We start from the raw sequence: 21,183 nt of genomic DNA on the forward strand, positions 1-21,183 counted from the left end.
ACACAGCAAGTTGAAAGATACTGCACTATACAACTGACCCAGTACATAAAAAATACAATTTAGAACACGTACAGCTGTACTTAATTACTGCAATTACAGCACACAGCAATAGTACTATATGACATCTATTGTATTTATCATTTCAGAGAGCAAATACTGCATTACTGACTCCAATGTGGCAAGTCAGTCATTAAACATCATTACATAAACACATGTGTTCATGCAGAACAATTAATACAACCAACACATTAAGAAATACCTGAGTAAAGCAACACTGTGATGGAATAAGAGAGTCAATCAATAGAGAAAGATGCCCATCGAGGCCACACACAGATTCAAGAAACAAATCAAAAAAGAGATAAGGGTATATTTTGGGGAAATGGCCAATCATTATCCACGCAGCTTCTCCTGCAATGACCAGATCTACATTTTCTGCCAACTTTAGACCTTGGTCAGGCACTTGCGGTAAATGAGCTGTGATCATGACAGAACTAGCAGGGCTCTTTCGTCTCTGATTTCCAGAGCATGAATAAGTTTGTGAGTATCGGCACGTCCTCATTTGTGATTAACTAGCTAGTTTCAAACTACTTGTTTACTAAATCCGTGGTAAATGCAGTCGGATTCTCTCAGCAGTGGTCAGTCTTTCCTTGACCTCGATGGAAAATGTCATGAAGTCAAGGAAAAATGGAACAGACTAGTTTTTTTTTAAAAATGTTACTATTCGACTGCAGCCCAGGTACGACAAGTGATTTTTCAGTATTATTAGCTGCACAGGGTATTGCAACTTAATCATGTGACACACATTGTTGAAAAAAGTCTGTCTGTAAAACGAATAAATGTTTTCTCAGTGTCAGCATGTATTTGAGACGGGTGTACTCAGATGAATAATCAATGATCAATAAACAATAAACAGTAAATACCATGCTACAGAGAAACACATTCATAGATTCCCCACCAAAGCCACATATTTTTAAAACAAATCTTAATATATATTTTATATTTCTCTCTCTTTTGCATATTTTTCTGTGTTTGCAGAAATGGCAAATATTAAGAACATTGTAATGATAATAGAAAAGACAGGCTGTAATGCTTGCAAGTACCCAGATGTTGTCATGTAACATTTTCTACAACAATACAATCAATTCAGAAAGATATCTAAAGATTTAAAATGGTATGTGTCAATCAGTCTAATATTTTTTCACTTACAATCTTTTTGCAGCATTCACCCCATAACATCAATATGATGACAATAAGAGCTTTTCTCATATGGTGACGGTCAGTGGTCTAGCATGCTAATAATTCAACACTAATGTTCTTTGCCATGAAACTCAAATCTGTGGACTAAATCTGATTGGATCCTTTAGCTAACACGGATCCAGCTACAGTATGTGGCACCAGCGAGGTAAAAGCTTGCACATAGTGCCTCTGAAGAGCCTGTGTTATGTTTGGAGATACAGCACATAACAGAAGAAAATACATATTGTTCACAACTGCAACGGCAAATTCTGACTCCAGAGGACAAACTGCCAAACAGAGTAGTATGGAATTGAGTCTGTTTCATCCTTGGATGAGCAGGCCTCAGACACTGTTAGGGTTGTAACAGAGCATGTTTAGTTGCAGGTTTTCATCCCAGTGTCTGAGGATCATGAAGAGCTGGTTGGCTGCAGCCTTGACGGAGGCTAAGTCTCGGCCTTCTGGAATTTCCTGCGCAGTCAGCCACATGCTGGCCTTGGCGGCTACGAGTTCCCACTCTATGAAATGACTGGCAGAGCTGTGCTCCAGCCAGGCGAGGGCCACAGCTGTGGCCCACACCATGCTCTCTGGATCCAGCATTCTCTTTGGCACACTGCTGGGCGATGCTGCTTCCATGCCCCCTGATACAGAGCCCCGCCCACTGTCCACCTGGGCGTGTGGGGAGAATGGGGCCTCAGACGCCATGGAAGGACCAGCATCCGTCCACAAACTCCTGGACAGTTGAGAAGGGCTGTAGATGCCTACAGCTTGTTCTGCAGGTCGCTGATTTGTTTCTGTTTCACACGATGATCTGTGTCCGTCATCGACACTCTCAGCCCGGCGGCTGCTGGAGTGAGACAGGTGGCCCAGGCTGGTGCGGTGGCTGGTGAAGGGGGACGTCCACTTTAACTTGTTCATGGGCACGCTGATGGCTTCACACAGAGTCGTGTCCAGCGGAAATGCACCACTAGCCAACTGCAACAACACCTGTGCAGAAGAAAATTGTTTATAGCTTGACAGAAAGTAAAGTGTATAGGGTCCAACATTTAAAGGGGACATATGCTTATTTTCAGGTTCATGCTTTCATGATTGAATAAACATTTTTTTTAAACCTTTTACTTACTTTGTCTGTCTGTATGTATGTATGTAATGTATTCACCCATTTGTCTGAAACGGCTAAAGCCAAGTCTGCTCTAATTGCCTTGAAAATGATGGTGCAAGGCAGGAAACGCTGTTCTCAGACTGTTCATGCAGTCAATAATTAACTGCTTTTCTTTTTTATTTGATCGCAATAGAATTGTAAAACATGACAATACGATCGCACCCCATTGTGGATTTACATTAGTTTAGCAATTATAATGTTTTTTGTGTGAATGTGTAAGTTAGTGCCTCTCGCTTTCTCACAAACAAACACAAAGACAAAGTAGGCAGGCTCTCAAAGAAAATCTTGCTTTGGGCCCCCTGTTGTCTAGAGCCAGGCCTGATGGTTGGATTTAAATCAGATATGCATGGTGCTAAACAGCTTAGGACTGCGTATTGTTCCCATGCACTCTAACTGTTACAGACTGTGACACATTTGTCTCTTTAGACAAATCTACAGTCAAGCCTGTCCAAATTAATGTCCATCAGAAATAGATGCAGATTGACAAGAGCCATCGCATGTGAAAGATCTGCAGCTCACCAGAGGAATGTAGTCTTTGTTCTCGTTGTCGCTCTCTCCAATTGAATCCCCGGACTTGCTGTGAGATCGACCCATGAATCCTTTGGCAGCCCGAGTCAGGAGACGAGTCCTGCTGAGGGCCAACCTTACAGCGGAGAGGGAGAGGCGGATGTAAATGTCAGTATGCTGAGCACACACCACATACGTGTTTTCATGAAGATAGGGAAAGCAACTGTTATTGATTATTCTGGTCCACGTGCAGATTTGTAATAGGAATCCAATAAATTGACGCTTTTTAGCCACTCTAGCAGCGTGGCTCTATAAGCATGTGGGTTGAGCAGTCAAGGTCACTTTGTTTCAGGCTAAAATATCTCAACAACTATGGATTGTCATACATTCACTGTACCAGCGCCACCATGAGGCTTTGTATGAAATGTCTCAACAACCGTACATTTAGTACTTAACACAAATCCCTGCTGTGACTATTGGGTCCAGTATAATCTATCAGATTTGATTGTGTGTGTCAAATAGCGCCTGAAACCATTTCCCCTCTCCACCTTTCCAACGTCTTGATTGGGATTTTCTCATACAGTCACTTCACGCAAAACTTTTTATGTGATCAAGCGAGTGCAACGCTATGAATGCCTTCCGTCTCGCCAGCTATCACCTCTTCCTCGAGGAAGAGGTGTGAGGCCAACAGAGGTCGGACAACACATGATACAAACATATTCTCTCACATAACCCAGACGTAGAGCCTCATAGAGCTGCTAGCATGGCTGTAGACTCCTGGTCTTGTTTTGTAAAACAGAAGCTATCGTCAATCATCGATCATCATTACACGGTCACGACTGGTCCTCAAATAGTCCAGTATTGTCCTGATGCATGAACCTCAATACAGCACTCTCCAAAGTCAAAATACAGCTGATACACAAAGATGTTAAAAAAAGAGAGCAATTATAAATAGGTGTCAGGCTGAATTCCCTGTGTTTGCTTGTGCAGTAGTACCACAGCTACAGAACATGAGTGTAGCCAGCAAGTCTCCAATCACCCACCTGGGAGAAAAAAGGCTCTCCACCAATTTCTGTGATTGGTCAGAGGTCACAGACGGACTCCTTTGGAAGACTTGGAGACAGAGACAGAGGCAGTATTAGACAAGAGCAGGAGGGAGAAAGAAGCAGTGGTATGTTTAAAAAAAACAAAAAACACCACCATCGCTGCAATATTCTCACAAAACACCACATCCTGAGTTGGGAGAACATCATTAAATTCACTGATGTGTGTCTGGTTTTTAAAATTTTAAATGGTATGGCTCCGCCCCCGCTTAGTGAATTTGTTAAACAAAGCAGTGAAAGCAGCAGACTCACTAGATCTGCTACAAGAGGTGATTGTGTCATTTCATATAGGTCAAGCTCGTTTAGCAAGTCTACATTCTCAGTGAAGGCAGGTCACTCGTGGAATGCTCTGCCACCACACATACGTGCACACAACACGTACAACACGTTCAAGCATAACCTGAAGGAATGGCTTGTTGCCAATCAGGTGTGCAGTCATTGATGTGCTCTCTGTCCTGATGCTAGTTTCGGGCTATATGTGCATTTGTTTTTTATGTGTATGTGTATTGTAGCTGGGTTTGTTCTGCCTGATTCATGCTGCAGCCCGTTATGTCTCTGGTCTATTGCTGTACCCTTTCTTTTTGCTGTGTAATGGTTTTGTTTATTTGTTGTTGTCAGTTTGTCTATGAATTTTATTTCCATTTTTATTTTGAGATTTTGTTATTTTAGGCTGCTTTAAAAACATCTGGCCAGGGACAGCAGATGGAAATTAGCCTCTCTGGCTAACTCTGGCTCACTTACAGTCCAACTGTTGTTTGGTGTGCATTGTCCCTGCAAAATAAATGAATAAATAAATAAATAAATATGTTTAGTCTCTAGTAAAGAGGTAAAACACCCAATGAGATGTAAGTTAAATCAGAGGAAGGTAAAACACTTATTTTGGTGTGTTTTTGCCTTCAATAGGTGCTCACTCTAATGTTGTTGTTGTTGTTGTTGTTTTTTAGCAGGACTGGACAGCATTTGTCCACACAAGCCACAACATTGCATCAATTTCAGTCATCACTTCTAAGAAGAAGGACTTAAATGTCAATAATCTCATGTATCACATTTGGAACAATGCAACTGTTTTGCACAGAAAAAGACACTCGACCGGCAGTCGGTTTATGTCAAAGGTCTTTCTGGAGGAAAATGGATGAGATGCAAACAAATTCACAGACCGGTTGATGTGTGCCACTTACCCTCTGTGAAGTTACTTCTGTCCCAGCCGCTGGAGGAGGGGGTGCTACATGGAGAGACGCCATCCTCCCCATCTGAGACAATGATAAAATGATTGAAACTCTCATCTGTCCTTTATTTCATTTTACTACTTTATTTACGAAATCCTTCTTTTTCCTCAAGACCTAACTAGACGTTTAAAGAAAAGACAGCATTGCCAACACGAAAGCTCTTCTGCATCTGTTCCCCCGCTGCGTGTGCACATCTTCTTTTTAACTGCCAGTGCCAGATGCTCAAGCAGTGTGCTCGTTTTGATCACCTGCTGTTGCTATGCCACCACTGAAAGCCAATTTAAAATGGTGTGCCCTTTTGCTAAAGTTGAAATATTTTTAATGTAAAGCAGCACGTAGCTTTCTGAGTACTCTATGTCTCATAGCTACCAGCAATAGCAGGCTGCAACCTTTCCATTTCATATAAACATTGATTTGAATTGATATATGAACATAAATCTTGAAAAAATGTAATTCCACCGTCTCCCCAAATATGACATCTCTCTATTTCAATGGTTCTCGAAGTCTGAGACTGGCGCCCCTAAGCATCCGTGTACTTCTATCTCAATGAAGTTGGAAATGAAATGTGAGCTAAATAAAGAAGCCTACTGTTGGGCAGCAGGACATCTTCAGCTTCCTCCGACATGCCACCAGACTGAGAGCGACCCAGTCCGATGGAGTACCCTCTGTTCTTACTGCTCCCTGAACGAGACCTTGAATGTGAGCCCCGCTTCAGACCGTCACCTGAAAACAACATTAAATTGTTTTGGATAATGCATAAACAGTTTTCTTGCTGGACAATTTGGAAGTGCTTTTTAAGCTTTTGGATCTTGGCTTATTTTACTTAGTATGAACCCAAACCACAGTTTAGTCTCAGTATGTGGACTCTGGTGCGTGTCAAGTCCACAAGTTAGGAGAGAAATTTACAAGTTGCCACATTGAAAGTGAAAGGAATAGTTCAATATTTTGGGAAAAAATGTTTCCTTTTCCCAAGAAACGCTGCATATCGTTTACCTTATTAAACATTTAGCTAATTAATTTCCTTAATTGTTTCAGCTCTGAACAACTAGGGAGCTTTAGTGGTTCTAGTGAGTAGTATGATTATTATTTAGCTAGTTGTTTCCCCCTGTTTCCAGTCTCTATGTCTGCTGGCTGTCTAGCTTCGGATTTGAGAGGGGTATCAATATTTTCATCTTACTTTCAGCAAACAAAATAGGCACATTTCCCAAAATGTCCTTCAAAGTGAGAATACTTTTAGTGTCAGTGTAGGACACACAAGTGCACATACAAGGTCACTTTACAGACAATATAACTACAAACAAAGTAAGTTCAACCTAAATAAGTCGCTCCAGGTTTTGGTTGAGGTCAATGTTCTGTTCAGATAGAACTGTGGGTGATATAAAGATTACCCACAGATCTATATGACTTACCACCGTTTATGTATTCAATACATGTCTGCAAATATTCATTAGTGTCCAGGTCGATGGGAACAAACGCTGTGTATTTGCTCAGTATGTTGCAGGCCTTGCTGGTATGAATAGCGTATTGCTGGTACTTCCTGCCAGAGCCTGTGAATTATGAAATAAAAGCATCACAAGTAATTAACATATCAAAGGATTACATAATATTACACTCTATTAATTATAATCTTAAAATCCTCAACATTTCCTATAAACAATGAAATACCAGTCGAGCTCACCATGCTCAATCTCACACTCCTTATCCACCATGTGCTCAAAGTCACATATGATGGAGCGTCCAGCCATGTGGTGGAAGGTCTCGTTCCACAGCTCCTCGTGAACCTTTTCCTCACGTTCCCGGCCGTTCAGGAAGGGCTCGATATCAAAGACGACCTCCCACTTCATTAGTTTCCCACACAGCAGACCGGACACCACAGCCTTGCAGTCCCCCTTAGGCTGGTTGGCTGCACCCAGATCTGAAGTTTGGGTCTCCTGTGGGGTTTCTGCTTGACATAACTGGTGTCCATAGCCATCTGAAATATCACAGGTTTGATTCCTGAATGGGCATTTTTTCTTGTGTGACTATGTATTCAAATCCATCTGAAGCTTGTCATCTGCTATACTGACTGGATGTATGTTGAATTAATTCATGAAATTTTTGATCATCAGTCATCTTTAACATAATCAACTTAATCGTTTAATTGCACAGAGTTAGATAAGAAGATGAACAATACTTGTATTAATACAATGTGTTTACAATACATTTGAAGCTACAGCCAGAAGCCAGTTAACTCAGCTTAGCATAGTGACTGGAAACAGGTGGAAACCACTAGCCAATCCAGCATCTCTAAAGCTCACTAGCATATAACATATGTGATTTGTTTACTCTGTACATGTGTTTACTCCGACTGAAAATCTAAGTTTCAACATAATTGAGAGCGGTATGAATCTGTTCATCAGCATGAAAGAGAACATGTGTGTTTCCCAAAATGCCAAACTAGTCACTAAAAAGATGTGTTGATTGGTTTGGTTTGGTTTTATAAAAACATATTCACCAAAAAAGTAAAAACACATTAATTCAATCCAACATTAGTCATGCACTTGCAGATATATGTAATGAATTGTTGTCATTTCCAGTAAAACCGACTTGTGCTTGTGGTCTCACCTGTATCTCCAACGCTGCCAACAGAAGGGCTGTCAGTGGACGATCTGGATCCATCTTCCCCAGCGGAGGTGCGAGCTGCAGGCGGCGCACCGATGCTGCTGGGCTGAGGATTGTCCTGAGGCTGCAAATGAAGCTCTGAGTCCACTTCCTGTTGAGTGAGCGGCCTGTGACAGCTGGCCTGATGCCCGCTGGAAGATGTGGCACACAGGCTTGCCAACTGTGGCTGAAAACAATATTCAACATACGCAGGTTTAAATACGTTATGGAACCTACCAGCACGAATTGTAATTCTAGTCATTTACTGTGTTTATTCATGTGTATTTCACAGTGCTTTCAAGTACAGTATATACTACATTTCAGATAGGGCTGTGGCAAACAATTATTTTCAATGTAGATTAATGTGAAGTTCATTTTCATGTGTAATTCCTTGTTTGGTTCATAAAATGTCAGAAATTAGCAAAATAGTACATCACACTTTTTCCTAAATCTGATGTGATCAAGTTTTTAATTGTGTCATACTGAAGGACTAAAACCAAAAAGATATATACTGTATCATCACGTAAGGTTTCTGCAGTGTGATAACATCTGTTTTAATGAATAAATATAACAAAAGCCTGTTTTGGGAGAAAGGTAAAAGCCTTCATCTTCTCACTGCTCTTGCACAGATTAAATGAATATCTGAATGTTATGTCTTTATTTTTTCCGGAAATATACAAACAAGTTAATAGAAAGTTACTCAATTAATTCATAATTATTTTATATGAATTAATTATGGAACAAGGGCAGTGGATCCTCAGCTTAATTCACAAATAGAAGATATAATGTCTCCACAGCCCAGTGAACTCTGTTTAGTTATACTGAGATGCTCCCCGAGCAATATTCAAACCTAATTACCATTCATAAATGTTGCCCTTCATCATTGAGGAGAGCACATTAGTCTGTTCTTCATTACACTCCAGTGCAGAGGGTCGGATGGCTGTTTAATTTATACACACAGGCCGGATACAAATTATGTGGTTTTCCTTATAATGACAATATGACAACTGAGTCATGACACAAAATGAGATTCTCCTGCCTTTGCAATTAAAACAGACTTAAACAGTCTTTAGTGTGCATGTGTGCACCTAAACATACAACACGTGTATTATCATTGTTAAAGAAAGCTCAGTTTTGCAGCACTGGTTTGAGATCTGTCACGTGAATGTTGTTCTTGAGGACGAGAGACCAGACCTGGTAGTCGTTTCTCCACTGGGTCTCATGCTCAGGGCTCATCTGGCCGATCAGCTCCTGAACTTTGGCTCTCCTCAGTGGATTCTTTGCCACCACAGAGCTGGGATCACTGGGAGTGAAGACCTTCTTTGCCGGATTGTAGTCTGTTATCTGGTTGGTGCTGTATGCCCGCCTTCTTGGAGACGTCTTACAATCCAACCCTGATGTTTTGCAAAACAGAAATCGTCAACACAAAACGAGTCAATACAGCAATCTTTGAGATACATTTTGCTTTATGCTTTTTGAATCCCCCCCTCATACGAGAAAAGAGCAGATGCTTTGCAGCTTCATCGGGCCTTTTATCTACATTGTATGTGCTTAAGCTAACTTATTGGCTAGACAGACAGTTTCAGACAGTTTCATGGCCAGCCAAAAGATAGTGACAAGATACATACACTGTGGGTTCTTACCCACTGTGTCTTGCTCTGTGGGGACAGGGCTGTCTGGCATGGAGTCTTGGTAGGAATCATACAGTGGTGCTTCTCTGTAGGACCCCGGAAAGTCGCTGCCTGTCTTCACCGCGTCCTCCTCTTGAGATTGGTAAAACACGGAGCTGGCTGACTCGATGGAGCGCATCATGCTGTATCGCCTCCTCTTATCCTGTTCAGATTTGGAGTTGGTGACACATCCAACATTTGATTAAAAAATGTCCTTCACAGTTGGCCTGAGGGCTTTTTTCTCCATAAAAACACCTTTCAGAGGTGTATAACAAGTCATTAAAAATGAAACAACTAAATTATTTATCATGCCGGGCATTAGCTAAATTAATTTCCTTTTCTGAAATATTCACAACCGCAGAAGGTCGTCCTGCAAGCCTTTTGTCTTGTTTAAATCAATGTCTTGCACTTACAGATTTGGGGTTGGCGTGGTAGCGGCTGGCGTCGCACACCACACTGTAGCCAATCAGGCTGTCCCCTGGAAACAGGAAGGTGTTGCCCACAGGGGACAGCAGCACTTCTTTCGTCTCAGGAAAGAGCCATTCAATGGAAATGTCACTGAGTACTGGAGACATGGTTTTCTTCAGCGACTTTATCATCTGAGGAGTAAAAGTAAGACAACTAAAATAGACTTCCAGACATCACACACTTCTCGCTGACCAGTGCATACAGCTAAGGCGTATCTGAGATATGATTTCTAGAGTATATTGGCTCTCTAAGGGGCATTCATGGCAGTGATACACATAGCTGCAAATGAGTACCTTGGGCTGCAGCCTCTCTCCTTCAGCCAGGAATTCTGCCGTTCCTCTGGAAACTCTGGCCAGTCCCTGCACCAGCCTCCTGCACGCCTTCTGTCCTATGCCGAAAGTAAAACATCTGCGCAAACACATTAAACACAGCGGCTTCATGGATCAAACGAATGATAACTTGTGTCTTCTCAGGATGGTGACACATTTTGCAGAGATCTAAAAAGCTGCTTTGAAGATGTTTTGTCATGTTGTAAAACAGATATGATCTTCCATGGTGGATGATTGAGCCTCTCAGAGTGCTCCTGGGAGGTTGGTTGATGCTGAATTTGACCATTTTCATACAAATGTTCACAGAGGGATGAGCTGGTTGATTTTATTACACCAGCCACCCCCTTTGCATTTTTAATGAGTCAAGATTAAAACAGAAATGTCACCTCTTGCATACTGTTGGTAGAAGACAACCTAACATGGATTTTCTGGACAGAGATTCCTTATTGTTTGGTCTTGTCTCAGACTGGCTGCGCTGATTTGTAAGCATAGTGTGATAATGACTCGGGCAGTGTCAATAAATTGGCCAGGCTCTGTGTACCTAATGCAATCCTCTGGGGGCGGTCATCCATTAAAAGGGGGAATACAAAAGTCAATTATTTCCAGAGTGACTCAGGAGAGGGATTCACAGTGTGAGACTTTGATGCAGGCTTCAAAATGAAATGATTTCCCAGTGTATTGCAGATACATTGTGCCAACGGCGCTCAATATCAGTTGACAGTTTGTGTGTGCATCTTTTAAAGAGCATTTCTATTTCCTTCCTCCAGATGCAAAATTAAAACAATGTTTTTCTTTTCTCATCTAAAATCAAAGCTGCACAAATGCCCTCGTCTTCTCCTCTTGGGAGAGATTCTTTGTGGTGATGGACATGATGTTTGACGGATTTCAGTGGATTATATCCGGTTATTTAAGCCCCTGATAATCCCTGCATGTGACTTCATCTCATCCGTCGGCTGTGCCGTTTCTATTTGCATAATTGTCATAAAGAAAAGGTTAATTTATTATCATTTGCTTTCACATACAGTAGCTTCTCAGCCGGTGCTGTCACTACAGGAGTAGCCACTGTCATACTAACAACTCAGCAGCTACCGCAAACACACATCCATGTCAGTGCGTGTCATGTGCAATGTCTGCCACTACGAATCATAGTGTTCAACCAGAACAGCTATGAGAACAAGTTTCTTTTAGACAGTATGACAATATCCCCAACAATATCACTCATTATTGATCTGTTTCCTTTATTCTAACATTCAAAAGAGAGGTCAGTTGTGAGCCTTAACAGGAGTACTTGCCTGATGTAGCGTGCATGGCTGCGAACCAGCTCGATAACTTTGCCTGTGTTGCTGGTGGCTCCATCGGTGAGCAAGAAGAGGAGGCGGGGGTGTCCGCTGAACATCGGCTCCCTCAGGATCCAACTGAGCGGTGCCAGGACGTTGGTCCCTCCCATGTCGGCTCGGATCTTCCGAACATAATCACAAGCCAGGGCCAGGGCTTCCTGAGATCAAGAGGAGAGAAGGTCATTTCTTGAGTTACAGCATCTTACGATTGTTTTGGCTCAATTTTCACAACAGAGCTGCATCACTGTATTCCAAATCTGCTTTACCTCCTCATAGTTCTGGCTGGTTGTGAATAGTGATTTAAATGTGGAGCCGAAGCCTATGATGTTAAAAAGGCAGCCTGGAACGAGGCTTTTGAGAATCACCACCATGGCATCCTGAGAAAAAGAGAGAGACCGAGAGCAGATTAATTTAACGTTCAGAAAGTAGAACAGAACAAAGAACATCTTAAAAGTCAATGCTCTTCTGTTCATTAGGTGCTTAATGTCCTGTTGAACATTTCCACTGCATTACAACTATGTCTGTGGATGTCTGGTTGAATGAAAGCACGGTGCTCGACACAGCTGTCGTCGCTGCACAGCAGATCTTTCTTAAGGAGAGGAGAAAAGAAAAGTGGCATCACGCAGTGTCCTTTCATCCATCACTGCTTCTTCTGCAGCAGAAGGGCAGTGTCTAGAGGAATGACCACTTAGCAGAACCTTCATTCAGGTAAAGAGCACAAAGAGTGAAAGAGCACACCAGACAATCAATAATAAAATACCTCTTCAGATGCATTCACAAAGAAAAAGATTACTATGTCATGTTTTAAGACATATTTTTAAAGCCATTCTGTAGGATTTTTTGAAGGTCAGTGGTAAATAGTCATAGCATCACTTACCTTTACCGGGGCCTTAAGCCCAGACTATGTAGTGTCAGACACATCCAATAAAAAGGTAATAAATCAAGACCGCTGGTCAGCATCACACCAACGGGCAGGGTCATTGCAAAATCAGGCAAATTATCTACCAACATGTCAGGACTCAGCCAGCCGGCCTCCCTCCTCAGCCCGTTCACACAGTGACACCCGGTACCTCAGAGCGCTGCCAGGGAGCTACGGGCTTGGAGGCGGGGACAAGCCAGGTGAGCTCCAACTCACACCTGAAGCCACTCAGCTCGTCCCACGGCTGCAGCTCGTCAGCTCGTTGTATTCGGGGGGATAAAGATCAGGACTGTCTGTGTTGACGTTGCGAGTTCGTGCCATGATGTCCGTGGACTTTCCTCCTTGTGTCGTCACTGAACTTTCCCTCGTGTCTTTGCTGACTTTTTTTGTGTGGAGTATTTTCTTGGATTTTTTGGGGTTTGATGTTCGATCACCCGTGGACTAAGGGGACACTTTGAGTTTTTTGTGTTTCTTTTCTAAGCGACTTGTTGTGCTCAATAAACTACGCCGTGTGTTCGGCTAGAACTAAACCTTGCTGTTGTCGTGCGCTTGGGGTCAGAGACAAACCATAACACAACATATTGAAAGAAATATCAACCTTGAATGAGTTGGCTCTGTAGATATTGAAGAAAGGTCACATGATGTCTGCAAGACATCAAAGTATTTCTGTCTAAAACCTAGCAACTGGAAAACATTTGGGGAATAATGAATGACTTGTATGATCTATAATCAGCAAAGATTGCAGAATCATTTTGGTGGTGAGCCTGGAAATCAATTATATAGCCTCTAATGACATATCATGTTCACCATGTGTTTTGAGGCATTAGCTTTCCATTTAATATCATTATTTCTGTAACACACTATAACAAATTCAGCATGCACAAAAAAAAAAACACCTTTAAAGTGGTGACGTGACAATTTATAGGTAAATGCAGCGTATGCATGTGTGTTTGCGTGTGCATCTATGCCAGAAATGAGATAAAAAATACCTTCACACAGTTGATGTTAACCCCGCTCATGCTGCCGCTACGGTCAATGAGGAAGATAAACTCGCCGTGAACCTTCCTCAGGTCTGAGCTGATGGACTTGAGGTCAGGGCAAAAGTTCAACATGACCACGGGGTTGTGAAGGATGTCCTTGTGGAGTCGCCTGTGAATGATATCTATCTGTAAAGACAGAGGAATATTAATCCAAAGGCATAAATTAAAATGGGGGATTTGGCACAGTGAGATAACTGGAATTTGTTATGAATTGACAGGCTTAATTGTAACGCTTAAAGAAGGCAATAAATGGGACTTGATCGGGCTGATAGACAGAGCACATCAATTATTGTAGACGTGCAGAAAATTCCAATCTGAATGTGAAGCTTCCGTGCAGTGTTTCCATAGAAACCCATTTTATGGCGAAGTGCTCTTTCTTCTTCTGTTTACCTCCGCTGGTCACTTTACTGCTGATGGCACAGATGGACGAATAATGGACGAGGCAGGTACAAAAATATCGGTGGGATGGGAAGTAACTAAGTTTACTAAAGTACAATTTTAAACTTCTTGTACTTTAAACTTTATTTTTCTAGTCCAAAACATTTCTGAGGCAAATAATGTTTCTTATTAACTGGGGGATTCTGTGTTTTTGGCTGAACAGTAATTAGAAAACCCTTAGACACATTAATACACCAATAATAATAATAAAAAACATCATATAGCAGTTAAATGCAGAATGAGTACTTTTACTTTTGATACTTTTAGTATATTTCACTGATACATGTAGTATTTTCACAGTGTGGTATTAGTACTTTTGCTTAAGGGAAGGAACTGAATATACTTCCCCCACCACTGGATTGCATTATGTTGTTAGATATAACAAAACAATAGGACATAATCGTTGCAGCATCCCAAATATAGTATTTGTTGCAGGGCATTGTTCATGATATTGCGCTACTTTGTATTCTTTACCACTCTCCCGGTGGTGTGATAATGTCATCAGTTCAGGTGCATGGTGCGGATGTCGAGGACACACTCACTTTCCTCTCATCGCTGGAGTCCTTCTTGGCAGCCTTGATGAAATCACTCCGACCGTGAATATATTCATCGTACTCCTCCTGCGTCATGTCTCCATTCTCAATGAGCACATGTGGCAGATGAGGCTCTAAAGTGACACAGTAGGTCAAAATATAGATATTACTTTAAATATTACAGAACGATCATATCAATCTGTGGTTTATCCACACTTAGATGTGAGAACGAGGAGGTGGTTGTGTATAAACATGCTGTATCACAGCTGGGTCTCAAGACAACACAATTAGCTCAGAAGGTTGAGTGAATCCTGTGGATTTGTAAAATTCATAGACCTATGAATGAGTAAATACTGGGGATTTACTCAACTGACTAAAAGGTAACTCATTTAACAAATAAGTTACCTTCTAATCAGTTAATCCAATTCTGCAGTTTATCTAGTGCTTCATGTTTCTTGGTTAATTTAATTATATTATTGGTCATTATTGTTATGTACTGTAGGGAAATACTGACGAAATGTGATATAAATGTCAATAAATTAATGGTTTTAATGAATAACTCCAGAGGCGTTATCATCCCTACCGGTTTAATAGATATCATTCTTACTTTGACAAAGAAACATATATTTAGTTGTTGATGTGGCATTAAAAATGTCTTTCAAAATCTCAAATTTGACTTGATGAACTTGTAGTAATATATATGACAAAGAATGTGTGTCAGTCCATAAATCAACCAAGCCGGTGATGGAAATACACCGCTCCTTTCAGTTTTCTGTAATACCACTCTATCTCTGCTCGAGCTGAGCATCCATGTTGTGATTGAAACTGCAGCACCGGTCTGAGCTGAATTAAATTGCCCAGCAGTGCCAGCAGGTCTGTTTGTGAACAACACCTTCATAAAAGGGCTATTGGATCTGGGAGGCCGGGGCTCATCCCTGCCTCTGGGAGACAACTGGCCCACACATGGTGTAGGCCAAGACTGCAGAGAGAAATGAGAGCGCAAGGAAAGAAAACACAGACCTGCATTGCACACCCACACAATACAGTCTGACTGGCTTGTCATACAACAGGAGAAATACAAAGTGAGGTGGTAAATCACATAATAGTGACCTTGGCACCAACAATGTTATTTAATTAGCCTGACAGGGCAGTACAAAATATTTCAAAAATATTGTACTTAAGAGAGGAGGTTTGGATAATCAATTGCAAGGTGTTGCTGTTTGTGAGTTTTGAAGATGTGAACCTACCGCTGGGGTAAATGAGGATTTTGACAGGACAGTCATAAGTGTACTTGTCAGCCAGAGTGATAACAACGCTTGTGGCAGAGCGAGCCAGCGGGTCTGCATCAGCTCGGATGGCGTGAGACGGGCTTTCCACACCTACACAGAGCAACAGACACAGCAGATCAAAAAAACAGTGGCTTCACCTCCAGTAATGAAATAAATAACAATCCAACAGGTCCCACTGACATAACACTCATATTATGGGAACAAAAAACGTCCAAAAGATGTTAAAAGCTACTTATGCTCTAATACCTTCAAGTGCCGTTGCAGTTTGAGCAAACAACCAGCAATCAGGAGTTTCAATGTGAGAATTCCCAAGATGCTAAAATCACCAAATGTAAAGCAATCCCTCATTTGGAAAGAAGAAAAGAAGAAAATAAAGAAAATATTCCCAAATTCACAAAATCCAATTACCAGCACCTGTAAAGCTAGCTAATTAACACGTGGGTTTACAGTATGTGACTGTTTCTTGGCTGGCTCCACTAATTGCCTGAGAACCTCTTTGTGGTAACAAGAGTACAGATCAACCTAATCAGATAGAACGTGATAATTGGTGAATTTTAGAGGTGCTGGTACCTTTGGACAGAGGCAGGCTACACGTTTCCCCCTATTTCCAGTCTTTATGCTAAGCTAAGCTAACCGTCTAGTGGCGATCGATAGATACATAGATATATGGATGGATGGATGGAAAACACACATACACATAACTGTGTTTACACACAAGGAAAGTGCTCTTTGCTGCTGGATACATGACAATTACAGCTTCTTATGAGAACTTTCAAGGAGCGCTGAACTGTAATGCTTGATTGCAGAAGAGCTCAAGTGATCACACCAAATTCTCTCTATTATTTCTCGATAGTTCATGGGTGCAATTCCACAGTTTACAATCAAATATATCACCAGTATTGGGTAATTCCTCTGACCTGCGAGGAGATAGGGGGCCCGTATCTCTAGCTGGAAGTTAAACTCATAGTCCATGGAGTTGATGGCCTCCTCCTCCAGCAGTGAAGCCAACCACAGCTGAGAGAAGTTAGGAGTTTGATCGTGAGGACTTGAGGCACAACTGTGCCTGTCCCGCCTAAAATTAGCAAAGCAAAACTACATTAAAATGGAGCCATCCTGAATGAACATATGAAATGTCTGTTTCAATCCATACACAACAACATTTGGGGCCTGAAAATCTAGTTAACGGTGTCAAAAAACTTCAAAGGATAACAATTTGAACATGGAACATGGTGTAATATGAACAAGGCACCGACTTTTAGATTGTATTAATCTGTTTTCTTACGTTCTGGAGAAGTTTGGGGATAGCCCCTGCTCCTCGTTGATGGTCCTCTGTACCCGAGGTGTACACACCGATGGGGACGAGACCATGATGCCTCCGTCGGGCAGGGTGGCCAGCTCAGAGGAGGTGCTCACCAGAATATGGACCGTCTCCATAGGAGGGATGATCCCAAGGTTAACCACTAACACCGTCCTCTCCAAATCCTCATCAATCACTATATGTCCTGTAAAACCAGAATGGATGAGCAACCAAATATTTTATTTTACAACAATTTATATAGGCGCCCAAGCTAATGCTAAGATGCTATCCTTTTTGCCTGAAATACAACTTCATTTTCAGATTTGGGGTGACAATGAGCTTCTTAGTTTAGGTGAACTACCACACGATGGAATTATTATTAAAATGATATTACACTCTGACCATCTGATGAAAATGTGTTCACCTGCATGTTACTGAGGTACTCCAGCAAATTAGTATTTTTAGAGACTAACTAAAAAAGAACGATGAAAATTAAAGCAGCACAGGCGGACATCTCCGGGCTTTTAGTATTTAGAATGAGTCAAGCTCCAAAAACCTTGGATCCTACATTTCCCAAAAGCAAGATTCCCTTAAACCCTACATGTCTTTCAAAGCATTAATGTTTTGGTTTGTAATGAAATATTTATGTTCAAATTCGTAGTCACAATCCTGACACAAGAAAACCGTGGGTGTGTCATAACATTAAAGTATAGTGCCCCTTTAAACCTATGAGCAGCACAACAAGCTGTAAACAACACATTGAATTATGAACACTGTTTAAGGTGATATGGTTGCTTATTTACACATCCAGCGGACACAGAGGTGCTGAGCAGGTAGCGTACAGTGAGTGGGGTTATCAGAGATTTTGTCACAGCTGACTGCTGCTGCTAGAAAAGGGGTTTCACACATAGTCATTTAATCCATTACTAATATAAACATATTGATTAGAGCAGTTTCAATCTTACCGCTGCCACTCTGGAGGGCTCCATTAGATGTGTTGGAGCAATCCACATAGCACTCGGCAATTTTTGCCTTGTCTTTGATTTGCAGTGTTATAATCTGACTCGATATCATGGACTCAAACCCCACAACAATAGAATTTTCCTCCAGTGGATAAATGAAGATCCCTAAAAGGCAGTTGAAGAGGAAAAAACATACATAAGGGCATAAACCAGAAGATGAACCATTAAATACATCCAGTCAATGATTTCACAACAGTGTGTTTCAGAGCAGGTTGGTTGAAAGTGGCTAGCGTTCACTAAAGTAAACAACGTACTTTCCTTTAGAGTACACACTCACCCTCAATTGCATGATCCTCAATATTTTCATAGGTCATAGAGGCCGTCATGGCCAGAGTATAACCCATGACACAGGAAGTGATATCAGAGACACTGAGGGGCAGAGCGTTCCGGTTCTCCTTGTTAATGAGTCCAGGCATGGTGTTGGTTTTAGGATTCTGGTTTGTTGCCAACAAAGGCCAAAAAAATTATCAGATAATTATATGACACTTCAGACACAAACGCTGTCATAATGAAATGAATAAACATATGAACCAATTGTGTAAAATATACTTTATAGTTTAAACAACAATTGAAGCAATTATTAAAACGTAACTCATGACTATGAAATACGATTACATGAATGTTATTTTTAATAACACCAGAGTTTTATTGGACATTCATTATCAAATCATTTCTCCAGCCAATCACATGCCCCCTACCTCTCAAGCAAGCTCAACAAACTGCTACCAAAAGTAACCAGTTAACTTATGATAGCTTGAGTGAAAGAGTAGCAATACCAGTGTGCAAAATACTCAAGTACAAATAAATGTCATGCATTAAAAAGAATGGTGAAATGTATTTGCATCAAATAATGAAACCACCAAAAGTAAATGTACTCAGGATGCAAAATGGTCTATTTCTGAATAATGCATATTATATCATTTAATGATAAGAAAGCTATTGATGCATTAATGTGTGTGTGTTATTTTAATGTTGCTGATGGTAAAGATTGGACTTATTTTGTCCTATATTTTTACCAAAGGTCAATAAATACATGAGGTTATAATATCTATTTGCACCATCCTGCACTGAATAGTCATCTAGAAAGCTGCTTTCATAAAGTGTTATAGTCTGTAATGAGGCCTTGCTGTATATTTCATGCTTGTACTTAAGTATAGTACTTGACTGCATGCATTTGGTTATGTTCCACCACTGAGCAACAACAATGTCAAAAGTTATTCATAATCATAATAAAGCTGATGATGTATGTAAAGACAGTACTTAGACAGAAAATAACATCTGGCCTGTGAGCTTGAATTATTACTCTGTTACAACCTCAAATAATGACTGGTTTGTCAGAGTTGTGTCTTTCTCTGGATCTCTGGAACAAACCAATAAATAGTTGATTGAGAATACTTTGGGCATTGTTGTTTATCGAGCTAACTATTGAGCTTAGCATAAATGCTGGATAAGTGCTAAATAGCTACATAGCACTTGGCATGTGATCAAAACCACTGTCATGAATAAATATCATTATGAAACAAAAACTTTGTTCAGAATCACCTTTATTGGCCAAGTAACCTTCACGTGCACAGACAAGGAATTGTACTCTTACCAACACAGAAATAGACATAACAGCCAGGAACTGTAACAGTTCAGCTCCACGCCTTCTTTTTTTTTATAGTTGTTTTCATTTGGTCTGTCTGTTTTCTAACTCTCTTGTCATTTCAGACCCGGTCATTCACACCTGATCATCCTTCATTCCCTTCACCTGGTTCTCACGCCCATCTCACCTGCAGCCCATTCCCTTGTTAGTCACTCACTACTTAGGTCCCCTCACTTGCAATTGTCCTCTGTCAGATTGTCTTGTATTCTCCAACCAAGTTCTCCAGCGTTTTGTTGTTTGTTTCTTTGTTCCTGAATATTCTGTTCCTGTTGCAAACTCGGTAAAGAATTATTACTTGCTACCTCCGTTTTGTGCATCGTGCTTGGGTCCCTGGTCTTCGCCCCGAGACAGGAACAAGAACAACAAAGTTGAACAAACATAGACAGGATGTACACAAGAGGGCTGGATGAGTATGGACAGTCTGTACGTGTAGAGATGTGTATATAAACTACAGCGTATGGTATTTACATATTGAAAATATGTGCTTTAAAAACTGTAAAATGATCATATATAATGGGAGCTTTGGATATTGTTGGTGTTTCAGGGTTATTGGGTATGACTGACTATGCAACAGTGACAGCCTGTGAGAAGAATCTGGTTATTTTTGCATACCAGAGGAGATACATTTGGTTGTGCAAAGGGTCTGCAAGGATCTTGTTACCAAGCATGTACATCAAACACACAGCATGGCCTCATTACTATGAAACTAGATGAAAGCAGCTTTCCAGATGACTCTTCAGTGCAGGACCATTATATGGTGCAAATAGATATTATAACCTCATTAATCTGCAAGGGTATGATGTAAAACCAGCCTTTAAGATGTGTGAGCATTTGAGATAAAGGTCACGTCAATCAAACTAATTTAGGGTAATATCATAATTACAACATGCCAACAATGTTAAATACAACTATATTTAGTGCCATGTGAGGTGAAAAAAAGAATCTTCAGATACATGTAAATGAGGAGGAATGAAGAAATTAAGTTACACAGTAAATAGAGCTGTTGCTTCTGGCCCACGCTTCATTGTTAATGTCGTCTCCTCCACCAGCAATCTTGGTTATGTGCTGTCAAGGGTCTGTGCCTGCTGCACGACCAGAGCCCCAGCACACAGGCTTGGTAGGAAGTGTTATGACGAAAGCAATTTCCATAGAGACAGCTCTGCTTGCTTGCTTGGCTGCAGACTGACCAGTTTTAATGCCTTCATTTGTTATGCTGTGACTGGTTGCAATTCAAATACTACACCATATCTTTTCTTCACATAAAATCACACTTACTTGTACAATTCTAACCAGTTTAACTAATCTCCAAAGACCCAACTTTCACA

General features: G+C 41.0%; 1 protein-coding gene across 1 annotated transcript; it reads right to left on the reverse strand.

The window, feature by feature from the left end:
* Positions 1 to 1,488: 1,488 nt before the first annotated feature.
* vwa5b1 (von Willebrand factor A domain containing 5B1) lies at positions 1,489 to 18,629 on the reverse strand. Its single transcript, XM_034536454.1, has 21 exons — positions 18,491 to 18,629; positions 18,157 to 18,318; positions 17,177 to 17,396; positions 16,812 to 16,966; positions 15,853 to 15,984; positions 14,615 to 14,739; positions 13,584 to 13,760; positions 11,942 to 12,052; positions 11,631 to 11,833; positions 10,303 to 10,417; positions 9,955 to 10,140; positions 9,515 to 9,704; positions 9,066 to 9,265; positions 7,836 to 8,058; positions 6,910 to 7,203; positions 6,641 to 6,778; positions 5,820 to 5,954; positions 5,184 to 5,255; positions 3,946 to 4,015; positions 2,915 to 3,038; positions 1,489 to 2,220 (listed from the first exon to the last, which is right to left on the reverse strand). Exons 1-21 carry the CDS (start codon positions 18,627 to 18,629, stop codon positions 1,579 to 1,581), a joined length of 3,813 nt encoding a protein of 1,270 aa, XP_034392345.1. The 3' UTR covers positions 1,489 to 1,578.
* Between the last annotated feature and the right edge of the window lie 2,554 nt (positions 18,630 to 21,183).

Source organism: Cyclopterus lumpus, chromosome 7 (genome assembly GCF_009769545.1).
Source record: "Cyclopterus lumpus isolate fCycLum1 chromosome 7, fCycLum1.pri, whole genome shotgun sequence".
Lineage (NCBI taxonomy): Eukaryota > Metazoa > Chordata > Actinopteri > Perciformes > Cyclopteridae > Cyclopterus > Cyclopterus lumpus.

Bases quoted from the DNA above. Each gene is read 5' to 3' on its own strand.
- vwa5b1 (XM_034536454.1), bottom strand. From the start codon at position 18,629: ATGCCTGGACTCATTAACAAGGAGAACCGGAACGCTCTGCCCCTCAGT. The intron at 15,985-16,811 runs GTCAGAGGAATT...TGCTCTGTGTAG, and splicing joins GGCCCCCTATCTCCTCGCAG to GTGTGGAAAGCCCGTCTCAC. The intron at 10,418-11,630 runs GCAAGTACTCCT...GTGTTTGCGCAG, and splicing joins AGCCATGCACGCTACATCAG to ATGTTTTACTTTCGGCATAG.